Raw genomic sequence first — 12603 nt, forward strand, 5'->3', positions numbered from 1 at the left:
CTCTCTCAAATAAATAAATAAAGTCTTTAAAAAACACACAGTATACCATAATAAACATTATGTGAATGGAGTCTCTCAAATTATCTTACTGTACTCACCTTTCTTGTGATGATGTGAGAGGATAAAATGCCTACGTGATGAGGCAAAGTACGGTGAGTGATGCAGGTTTGTGACATAGCAATAGGCCACTATTGACTTTCTGCAGATTCATCAGAGAGAGATCATCAGCTTGAAGACCAAGGTAACCGAAAGTGCAGAAAGCAAAACTACAGATAAGGGGGACTGTTGTACCTTTTTCTTAAAATTCCTTACAACTATGCATTCAATAAATGTCACTATCTCACTGATTGCCCAATTTAATCACAGCTATCCAGGAGACAGATCATAGATGGTAGGTAGATAGAGAGAAATGATAGAGATAGATAGATAGATGATAGATAGGTAGATAGATAGATGATAGATAGAAATTGAAAGAACACAAATGTTAACCAAAACTAAAGACATTTTTTTTTAATGTGGAATTCTTTGACCTTGGTGATGATGCTGTTTCACTGTCAGTTTACGGTATTACTCTGAGAACAATTTGCCATAAACATCAAAGTAATGTTATATGCTTTTTTTCCTCTCTTTTCTCCAAAGACATGCACAGTGGTATAAGTAAAATGTCAGAAATAATTAGACAAAAGTCGCACAATTTCATGATGGAGTTGAGCATTTGCTATGAAACTTTAAAACTGCTTTGAAGTCTGCTTATTGTAAACAATATAATTTTTTTCTATAATGTCCCAGAATTTTAAAGAATTTTAAAGAATTTTAAAGTATGATGCAAGGTGAATATATGTTTCCAAATAAAAAAAACTTTGTTTAAGTGCATATATACATTAATAAATATAAATAAGAAAGTAATTCAGGTGGCAAGATAGACTTAAAAGTTGATAATGTCTTCATGAGAGTTTGGGAACTTAACTTTTTAAAAAGTATCTTTTTGGTAGCTACATTTGTGGTTAGCACAGCATAAGGATTAGATTTGTGAATCACTATGTTGTATACCTGAAATTATGTATATTGTGTGTCAACTATACATCAATTTTTTAAAAAAGTATCTTTTGAAGAATAATGTAAAGGTAAACTTTATACCCAGAGATAAAAAGAAAATTATATCAAAAATGTGTAAAGAATTTATGAGTACTGAAATACAATAACATTTTCCAGGGGGAAAAATATGATTTTTTTCATTCATTAACCAGTAGCATACTATCTTCCAGGAACCCTCAGAAGAAATGATGTGGTGCTTCCTTTTACCCATACAAAATGGAACATAAGAAACTATATAGCTGAAGAAACTACGGTCTTCTTATAAATGAGAGGCATTGAAGTCTAAGTAATTTCCAGCTGAAGGAAAATAACCAACAGCTTCTCCACAGTGTAGATTGAAACAGGGAAAACATGAATATCACTAACTGTACCACAGAAGCCAGTGTGGCTGCGAGACCCAAGACCATCACTGAAAAGATGCTCATCTCCATGACTCTGGTGATCATCACCACCCTGACCATGTTACTGAACTTGGCGGTGATCATGGCCATCTGTACCACCAAGAAGCTCCACCAGCCTGCCAACTACCTGATCTGTTCCCTGGCTGTGACGGATCTCCTGGTGGCAGTACTTGTCATGCCACTGAGCATCATGTACATTGTCATGGACAGCTGGAAGCTAGGGTACTTCATCTGTGAGGTGTGGCTGAGTGTGGACATGACCTGCTGCACCTGCTCCATCCTCCATCTCTGTGTGATTGCCCTAGACAGGTACTGGGCCATCACCAATGCTATTGAATATGCCAGGAAGAGGACCGCCAAGAGGGCTGTGCTGATGATCCTCACCGTCTGGACCATCTCCATCTTCATCTCCATGCCCCCCCTGTTCTGGAGAAGCCACCGCCAACTCAGCCCACCTCCTAGTGAGTGCACCATCCAGCATGACCATGTCATCTACACCATTTACTCCACGCTTGGAGCATTTTATATCCCCTTGACTTTGATACTTATTCTGTATTACCGGATCTACCATGCAGCCAAGAGCCTTTATCAGAAAAGAGGATCGAGCCGGCACTTAAGCAACAGAAGCACAGATAGCCAAAATTCTTTTGCAAGTTGTAAACTCACACAGACTTTCTGTGTGTCTGATTTCTCCACCTCAGACCCTACCACCGAGTTTGAAAAGATCCACAACTCTATCAGGATCCCTTCCTTCGATAATGATCTAGATCACCCAGGAGAACGTCAGCAGATCTCTAGTACCAGGGAACGCAAGGCAGCACGCATCCTAGGACTGATTTTGGGGGCATTCATTTTGTCGTGGCTTCCATTTTTCATCAAAGAGTTGATTGTGGGTCTGAGTACCTACACAGTGTCCTCTGAAGTGGCTGATTTTTTAACGTGGCTTGGTTATGTTAATTCTCTGATCAACCCTCTGCTCTATACAAGTTTTAATGAAGACTTTAAACTGGCTTTTAAAAAGCTAATTAGGTGCCGAGAACATGCGTAGATTGCATAAAGCCAAAAGGCATTGTTTTTACCAGCCTTGTTTGTGGACAGAGGAAAGGGGTTCAACTTATTAATTCTGGAACATAGTTGGTTCAGAAAAGTTTGTAAGGTAGTGTGGTCTTTTTGTTTGTTTGTTTGTTCTGTTTTGTTTGAGGTTTGTTATCTGGTGTGCCGTTTTCTACCTCTGGTTTTATTTGTGGTACATGATTTCAAATAAACATCCTATAAAGACAGAAATTTCATAGACATAATAATAAGGTGAAATAGTAACTACTTTTTTTTAGCCATTTCAGTTAATCTTGCGATTAAAGAATGCCAAAATAAATCTTCATTTGCAGAATTTCTTATTACTTATAAATCAAATACCTGATAACTTGCCCTCCTGTACCATTAAATCTGAGGTCGTGGCTCCAAATCCGTGCAAATTTTAGAGGGAACTGCATGACTACATAAAGCATTAATTTAAGAAAAAAAGAGTGTACTGTCATCTGCTTGCAGACCTGAGCTAAAGTCATTTACTGTGACTACATAGCCCACTCCTTTCAGGCACAAATAGTACAGCTGACGTGTCCTTTATAGTTCATGATTAAATATGCTTCCTCATTCTCTAAAAAGAACCTGGAATGAATACTCTGGCCCTTTCCTAGGTATTTAACTATGAAAATGAAACAAAAACAAATACAAGATAATCTAAATCTTCTTCAGTGTGTTGTTATATTACCTGACAGGAACATTGGACCTCCTCACATTCTGAGAAGAGTCCCACTGAGCCTTGCACACTCTCCCTGACTCTGGCAGGATTTGGGTGGGAGTACAAGCAGCTTCACAGGGTGGAGTAATCAAATGAAGGAATATATTATCTGAAGAACTTTGTTAGAGAATGTTACTCATTATCAGTTGTGCACTTAGAAAAACCATTAAAAGTTGAAAATCTATGTTTAGCGCAAAGGTCACCCATAGACTAAACAAGCATGAAATTGTATCCCCTGGGATCTCAGTGGCTTCCTGCCAGACTGCACCTTGTGGCCAGGAGATGCAGATGCGGAAGGAACCTGACCTGAGGCCACAGCACCTGCCTGACCTGGGGTGCCTGCTCTAGTCATGTGGAGGAGCTTACCACAGTCAAGAATGATGACAGACGGAAATGAAAGTTTGCAAATTTGTGTACACTCTCAAGTCGGTGACTATTTTATACCTCTTCTCATCTCAACCACAGCTTCTCCCCATTTCTTCACTCTCCACAGGTCATCTCTCTCCTTTGTTCACTGAGAAGACATGAATTTGATCCCTCTCCACCTCCATAGTTTACCCTAAAATCTACACCCTCTAATCTTTTCTGTAATCTTGCATGTTTCTCCTTACCCCTGACTCCTCTTCCCTACTACCCCCCTCCTCTCTCTCTTTTTTTTTAAGATTTTATTTTTATTTATTTGACAGAGAGAAATCACAAGTAGGCAGAGAGGCAGGCAGAGAGAGGGGGGGGATGCAGGCTCCCTGCTGAGCAGAGAGCCTGACATGGGGCTCGATCGATTGCAGGACCCTGAGATCATGACCTGAGCTGAAGGCAGAGGCTTAACCCACTGAGCCACCCAGGTGCCACTCCCCTTCTTTCTTTATCCTCTCTTCCTCCCTTCTCCCCTCCCTTTCTCCCATCCCCCTCCTCTCTTCTTTAATCTCACTTATCAGTTTGCTCAAGTATCTTGAACACTGGTGTACATTTCTTCTACTCCTACTTCCCACACAAGAGCCTGCTTCGTCTCTCTCCTGGCTCTCCCACCTGAGTTTCTCCACTCATCAATCCTTTGTTCTGCTCACCTCTCACCTTCCACTGACTTTCCTATCCTGTGCCATGTGAGTTTGTCCCTCCTAGTTCTCTTGAAACAGAACTCCCAGAGGTCTTTGGTGAGTTGCCAGTAAGCAAATATAATGGCCTTCCCTCTGTCCTTATCTACTTTCCAATCTCTCATCAATTAAAATAGCTAAACCTCCCTTTCTCGTTAAGCCCATGACTTTCAAAATACAAAATACAGTACTCCCTTGCTTCTCCAACTACCTCCTCATTCTTAGTCTCCTTTTCTTCCTCCTGGGGCATTGTCCTCAGCTCTTACTTTCTGTATCTCCAGACTCTGTCCCATCCCATCACATGCCTGTGGCTTTTCAATTTTTGTCTTTAGTTCAGATTTGTGTTTCTCAAATTCCAGACCCATGAATTACCTCCAGTGAACACCTTCCTGTGACTAACCTGTTCATTCCTCAAACACAGTTTTTCCATACTGAACTCATGATCATTTTCCCACACTCACACCTTCTCTTCCTTCCACCTTCCCAGTTTCAGATAACAGGATTACCTTGCTTCTTATCATCCCTATTAGATAAATGTGATCTTCTCTCTTCAAGACTTGTCTGTAACATTCAGATAGTCTTAAAGTCTTCTCCATTTACCTCTACAGAAATATGCCCCCTTCTTCTCCAATAAGTTGGTCCCCTCATCTATTCCAAGTCTTCTTATCTGGTCCACCTTCCTCTGGAGTCCTTCGCCTGCAACTCCGCCCCCACACACCTGCACATCTATCAGATACATCTTCTAGAACAGTGGTTTTCAGAGTGGCAGCTCCCGACCAGGAACATTTGCATCACCTGGGAAGTTGTGAAAAATGCAATGTCCAGGGCCGAAGACATAATGAATCACAAATTTGGAGAGCAAAATTTCTGTTTAATAAACCCTCTAGGAGATTCTGATTTGAGAATCACTATCCTCAAGCATACCACAGGTTTTAATTACAGTATTCATAATCCTCTGCTATTTCTCTATCAGTTTAAAATAAAGATTCCTTAGTATAATATTCAAGGCTCCTTCACTATGTGACTTTAACTACCTTTCCAGAGTTGTGACTCATTACTTTTTCTCACCCACCTCATACTCCAGAAAAGCCTGGTTATTTTCTGGGTTTTCTGAGCTCCCCTAACAGTAGCTCCCACAGCTTCAGAAAACTGACCCCACGGCTTTCCCTTCTTCTTCTACCAGCTCTTCAAGCAATCTTGCAGCACAAATGCAATCTCCTCTGTAAAGTCTTTCCGAGATCCTTCTTCCTTCTCTATCACTATGAAAACCCTCCCAGCTCTATGCTTCCATAGAACCCCATTTCTATCACTATTACTATATGCACCCTACTTTATAGTGCATTGTTTATGTATTTCTGCTGTCTGCCCTAATAGACTGTGAGCTCCTTGAGGGCAGGAACCATGTCTGTTCATCTCTGTATCCTTAGGGACTTCTACAGTGTTTTGCACACAGTAGACCCTCAATAAATGTCTGTTAATGTGAATGGAATTATGTCTCTGGAAAAGAAAATATCAATGTGCCATCTTCTCCCAGTGAGAAAACCAAACTTCTAAAATCCCATGGTACAATACTTTCTTTTTCCCCAAAACTTACTCTGCCACTGCCCAACCTTGTTCAAAAACTGCTAGAAAAATCTTCCACATGGAAAGGAAAAGGATTGTCTGTTGAATATAAATGAATAAACTTTAAGCAATAGGATTCAAGTTAAGCTGCTCTCAAGAAGGGCCCCCCCTAAACACAATAGTTCAACAAGATAGTTTCTTTCTCCCTCACATGAGAGTAGAGAGGCAGGAGGGCAGCCTAGAGTGAGTAGGAGATTCTGCTGCACAACATTATCCAGGACAAGGTGGTTCTTCCTTCCTCCCAGGGCTTGCTCTTATCTGCATGGCCAAAGCTGACTCACCATCACATCCACATTCCAGTCCATAGGAAGTAAGAGACAGAAGTAGAGAGCAGTTTCTTTTTAAGTTATGTGGGGATCACATAACTTCTGCTTGTACTCCATTGGCAATAATTTGTCACATGGCCACACCAAGTTGTAAAAGAGAATAGGAGAGTAAATCTCTAGCTGGGCACCTCATGCCTTGCTAAAATTGAGGACATTATAATAAAAGGAAGAACGAGAGAATGAATACACAGGAACAATGAACAGTCTACCTCAAAGGGATATTGGTTTCTGTATGTAGAGCTCTGGTATCTCAAGGCAAGTCAATTGCTACCCAGCTCCTGATGATCTATGCATGAGGATGTGGAGATTTAAATTATGGGTGACTGGACTGAGATTGTGCATATGCTGAAAATACAATATTTATCATGACTGTACCTCTAATATTTAGAAATGATATGAACAACTCACTTGCTTTCTCATCATCTTCCACATATCATCTATTGAAAATTCTTGGTAATTTTAAGCATTTTAAAATGTTAAGAGTCTAAGTAAATAAAAAACAAAAAGCAGATGCACAAGTAATTTTCACTTACTCATTTTTACTAACATATTTACAATTTACTAGATAAGTCCTAATTAAATGCAACTCTCTCATACCTACCTTAGCCCTTAGCAAAGAAGAATCTGTATCTATTTCCTAGTATAAATCAAACCTATCGGGGGGAAAAAAATCTGTTGTTTGGTTTACTCATTTAACCAGTAGTGCTAGCTAGTATTGACTGCCATTGCTGCTTTCAATTAAAACTTGAATAATCGTTCCTTCCAATATCATTAGTTTTTCTAGTGTAAATATTAAAGGATTAAAAGTAAACCCCAGGGGTGACATTTCAAACACTCCTGTTAACTAATAAATTAGGACTTCCTGACTTGTGTACTTGGTGAAAGAATTCTTGGATATAAGTCACTCCTTTGGAGACCTGGTAGGTGTTCAGTTATAACCAGTAGCAATAAGAACCCCTATGAGCATTGCCACCATTGTCTGCTTAGGACAGCTGTATAACCCCCATACTTATGAATTTCAGTTTGCAAACTCTGACACGTATATACAAGGGAAATTCCAGAGTGAGGTTCAGTAACTGTTCTGGCTACCAGCACAAGACATCCAGCATCATACTGGTCTCAGTCTACCATGTGTTTGCTGTGTTTGCTTAGTTTTTGAGGTCTTCTATGCACAACAACTTCTAACTCCAGATATACAGGGCTTGTAAATGCAGTAAGAGCATCAGAAAAAATTAGTGAAAAGGAGCATATGACTACATAGGAAATACAAGCAAAGGCAATTTTTTAAATTAAAATTAAATTAAATTCTAATTTTAAATTAGAATTTTTTAAATTAGAAACAACAAGCACCATGTATGAGAATGGGATCAAACCTTGTTCACTTTTCAAGGACCACCATATGCAACACGTGAAAAAGCAATGTGCTTACATTATTGACTATAATCAGCAGGAAACAAGGAAAAATGATTAATGAGATGAAGCACCACACAGTAGTTCTAAAAGCTGTTTGAGAGTGCGTATGGGCATATCTATCACAATAGAGAACACTAATGGTATTTTGTAGGAGGAGGCACGGAGGCTAAATTCTGCAACTGGGAGAGGAAAAAGCCTCACTCAATAAAGAATTGCCACACCCAAAATACCAATATCGCTACCTGCTAAGAAACACAGGAGGACCACCATTGACATGGGATATGCAGAAACCTAATGTTAATTCAGGTATTGGCTAGGGATTCTTTGAAAATTTAGAAGACTAAGCATTGCAAAAGTGCTGCTATGATCTTTTTTTGCAAGCCATGGAGGGTTACCTAGGTGCAAGGCCAATTTGAATCTGCCCAATATCAAAGTGAGGGTCAGGCCAACAAATATAGACAACACATTGATTAGAGAGTCTCCCATGACATTGGAAGAGATCATTGAGAAAAGGAACACAATACAATGTCTATCAGCAAGGAGGAGGTATTGGTGATTGACTCAGATCCTTATCGGATGGAAAGGCTTTCAGAAGTTAAACATGGTCTCACCTAAGTCACTTCAGAGTTGGAGTTGAAAGAGAATCTCAGGTGCTTGTCACTAGAAGCAGGAGATATTCAAAAGGTAGGAAGGATGACCCTGGATGTTCCTGGCACCCTTAAGTTATCCCATGGTCCTCCTCTCACCCCATAAACCCCACCTTGGAGAAAACATGGCAGGCTTCAGCTTTGCCAGGAAAATGGTTTGAAATTATTTCCTTCAGAATAGAAGAGAATTACTAGGAGAAGAGAATTTTTTCAGAAAAGTGAACTGTCAGCTCCCTGGAAGCTCCTAACACCTAACACAGAGGGTGGTACATGGTGGCATTCAATTTACATAGCTTACATGCCTGCTAAATTTAATTGAACACATTGATTACAGAACCCAAGAAATTTAAAAGTGGAACTATGTTGTGGTTAAGAAGGGAATGTCCTCCTATGGAGTTGTCAAATATTTAATTTTTTTTTTCTTAAGAAAAGAGGGGATCAGGACAATGACGATACAAAAGAAACAGCAACAGGAGGAATTTGGGGATAATATCAATAGAGTATTAGGCAATAAAAAAAATTAACCATCTGCGGTGAGCTTGAGTTGATTATAAAAGTTCTTCATTGAAAAAGAAAAAGTGTAAGAGCAATCGTATGATGAAAGCAAGAACAGAGCAATGAAAAGAGCAAAGCTGGGAAGATAAGGTTGGTGGTGGCTTGAGGGCCGCATATATCAAGTGAGCACCGGCCATGAGTTTGACCTTGTACTAGGCACTGGGATCCCTGTAAGGAAAGAGGGAGGGGAGGAATTGAGCAGATAACTCAGGTGGAAAACTGCTACAAGACCCAAACCTTAAGAGCAGATTTGTAGAAAGCTGATTATAGTTATTTTCTATTTGGATAAAACAGCATTTCAGTGGGAGTCATAAACATTGCCTTTGCCTAAGGGGTTGGGGAGAAAGAAGACAGAGGAGAGCATTTTGCACATTTGAATCTTACGGAAAAGGAAGGTGATACCAAAAACTCTGAAAAATGGAGGAGAACAGATGTTTCTTCAAAGAAAGTGTATAAACAATATGAATACAAGAAAAAAAGGTCTTAAGGTCATGTGTTTCCTGTTTGCATGGTATCAAACAATTGGTACATCAAAGGACGATTTAAGAAAAGCTAATTTATGGGGCACCTGGGTGGCTCAGTGGGTTAAGCCTCTGCCTTCAGCTCAGGTCATGATCTCAGGGTCCTGGGATCGAGCTCCGCATCAGACTCTCCGATCAGCAGGGAGCCTGCTCCCCCCGCCCCATCCTGCCTGCCTCTCTGCCTACTTGTAATCTCTGTCAAATAAATAAAATCTTTAAAAAAAAAAAGAGTTAATTTATGAAGACATCCAAAGGAATGAGGATGGAAACAGCTCTGAGAAAAATGTAGATTTATAAGGAATCTTATAATAACCAGACCAGTGACCACAAGTGTTTCTGGTTCATGGTTAAGCACTCGGTAAGGAATTGGGAAATGAATAAATGAATTATTCAGTTAAGCCATCAAGCCTGTGTTAGCATTTGGATGGCAAAGGAGAACAACTTGGTAATATAACAAAAGTAATTCTGTGGGGCACCTGTGTGGCTCAGTCAGTTAAGCATCTGACTTCAGCTAAGGTCATGATCTCAGGGTCCTGGTAATCAGCCTCACTTCCAACTCCACATCCAAATAAATTAAATCTTAAAAAAAAAAAAGTATCTATGTAAGTCCATAAGAAACATGCTAATAAAATATGCATTCAGATGTATGAAGCAGTGATATAAAAATGCTAAACCATCAGTCATCCTCTATTCCTGAACTTTGGAGGGGATGGGTAGAGAAGAGGTATTTTATAAAGAACAATAAGCACAACCACAATGTAAATAGTATTACCTGACAACTTTACCTGATTACTTCTTATTTATCTGTTTCTCACTAACAAAAACCTAAGGCCTAACTGCCCTTTCTAATCATATACACTTGCATCTAGAAATAAAAACAATGTCTTCAACTCTAATATGGAAAGCAAAGGCCAGTTTTATACAGGCAGATGTCATTGATAGAACTGTTACAGGAGTCCAGTTAGAAACAAATACCAGGGGACGCTTGGGTGGCTCAGTCAACTAAGCATCTGCCTTCTGCTCAGGTCCTGATCCCAGGGTCCTGGGATTGAGACCCGTGTCAGGCTCCCTGCTCAGTGGTAAGCCTGCTTCTCTCTCTGCCCCTCCCCCTGCTTGAGTTCTCTTGCACTCTTTCTCTCTCTCTCTAAATAATAAAATCTTTTTAAAAATAAATAGAAACGAATGCCAAGTGTGCTCTGTATGCACATGTTGTTTCACGTATAGTTATTGGATATTCTACAAGTGGAATAGGAAGATAAAAAGATAACAACTTCACTGGTAATACTTAAGAAGAATCATGATTAGAGCTTCCAAGATATGTGTATAGTAGAGAGATCTTGCCTTAGAATCTTGCCTTACCCATAAACTCCTTCTGTGTTACCAGACATAGTTCCTACTGAGAAAAGCAGTTTTAAGTGGTTCTTTAAGCATAAGTCACTGTGGCACCATGTGACTTCCCCTGCCTATCCTGAGCTCCCCTATCTGCAGCTGGTTAGTTGGGGCAGTTGGGCCCCTGACCCAAGAACAGGGGGTCTATATTCTAGCCATGCACTATGACATGGTCTAGTGGTGAAAACTCCCCCCACACAGAAGGTGATTGCTTGTGATAATGACATTCCTTTCCTTTCCTTTCTTTCTTTCTTTCTTTCTTTCTTTCTTTCTTTCTTTCTTTCTTTCTTTCTTTCTTTTTCTCTTTCTTTCTTTCTTTCTTTCTTTTTTTCCTTTCTTTCTTTCTTTCTTTTTAGAATGGGGGAGGAGCAGAAGGAGAGGGAGAGAGAGAATCCTAGAGCCTGATGTAGGAATCAATCTCACAACCCTGAGATCACAACCCAAGCCAAAATTGAGAGTCGGATACTTGACCAACTGAGCCACCCAGTGATGACATTCTTACCACTCAAGAATTTGAACAAAAAATACAGAGCCATACTATTGTCGGTGAAAGCAGAACTAGAAAGGTAAGCAAAGTGAAGCCAAAACAAAAAGAGCAGCCAACTGGCATCCATGGCAAAGCACAAGAATGAAGCTCAATTAATTCCTGCTGCTGAGAAACTAATAATGTTGCCTGTCCTTTAGAGTTGCCTTTTATGATCCCAGACAACCTTCCAGTTCCCAAACTCAAGCACCAGGTCCTTGAGGTTTAGCTGTGAGAATATTCCAAAGACTCCTTTCTCTCTCTCTCTCCCTCTCTCTTTTTTGACATTTTTTAAAATTTTTATTTTTTTTATTTATTTTCTGTGTTCCAGAATTCATTGCTTATGCATCACACCCAGTGCTCCATGCAATACATGCCCTCCTCAATACCTACCAGCAGGCTCACCCAACTTCCCACCCCCCTCCCTTCGAAAACCCTCAGTTTGTTTCTTAGAGTCCACAGGCTCTCATGGTTCGTCTCCCCCTCCAATTTCCCCCAACTCCTTTCTCTGTCATTGCAAGTTACCAATACAATCAACCACCACTACTTGAGGTAACTGGTATTATTCTCTTTCTTCCAATGGAAGGATTCTGAACACACAGAGTTCCTAGGTTTCTGAGCCATAAGCTTCTGGAACAAACACCCTGGCTCCATTCGGACAATAAGGGCAATTGGACAAGAGTCAAGTCTTTTCATTCCCATTGACATTTCTAGTGTAGAAATGTACATAGTTTCCATTACTCTGATAGGTCTCAGTTGTCTTCATGAAACTAAATTTTTCCATTTAGTTTTTACTCCATGAATTTCAATTCTATTCCTCATAGGTTGTTTTTTATTTTTAGGTTGTTGTTATTTGTTTTTGCTTTGGCCCAGGATAAAGTAACCTATCTTTGCCCAAGGAGCAACTGACTTTTACTTCCTTAATTCTTAGCCTTGGGAATCGGAAAGGAATAGAAAGGACAGGGTGGGAGGGGCAGTGGGCAGAGAGACCAAAGTACTGTCAGTCTGTCAGAGCTGCTATAATGAAAATGCCATAGAGCAGTTGGCTTAGAAACAACAGGAATTTATTTCTCACAGTTCTGGAGGCTGAAAATCTGAGGTCATGATTCCAGCATGGTTGGGTTCTGGTAAAGACCCTCTTGTGGCTCATAGAATGCTGAGGAAGGTTTTGATATATGAATTTGGGGGAGACACAAAATTCATTTCATGACAAATACTAAC

The 12603-nt window shown here is 40.0% G+C and overlaps 1 protein-coding gene across 2 annotated transcripts in view; it reads left to right on the forward strand.

Moving 5' to 3' along the window:
- Window positions 1–3281, forward strand: part of HTR1E (5-hydroxytryptamine receptor 1E) — a 96647-nt gene extending 93366 nt beyond the window's left edge. Inside the window, exons 1-2 of one of the 2 annotated variants that reach the window (XM_047733802.1) lie at window positions 254–391; window positions 1266–3281. In XM_047733802.1, coding sequence (XP_047589758.1) covers window positions 1447–2544 — 1098 coding nt within the window. In that variant the 5' untranslated portion in view covers window positions 254–391; window positions 1266–1446 and the 3' untranslated portion in view covers window positions 2545–3281. Of the gene's footprint in view, window positions 1–253; window positions 392–1265 lie in introns of those variants that run through there. The other variant, XM_047733801.1, reaches the window with a different exon arrangement.
- Window positions 3282–12603: the final 9322 nt, after the last annotated feature.

The sequence above is a fragment of the Lutra lutra genome, chromosome 6 (assembly GCF_902655055.1).
Source record: "Lutra lutra chromosome 6, mLutLut1.2, whole genome shotgun sequence".
Classification (NCBI taxonomy): Eukaryota; Metazoa; Chordata; class Mammalia; order Carnivora; family Mustelidae; genus Lutra; species Lutra lutra.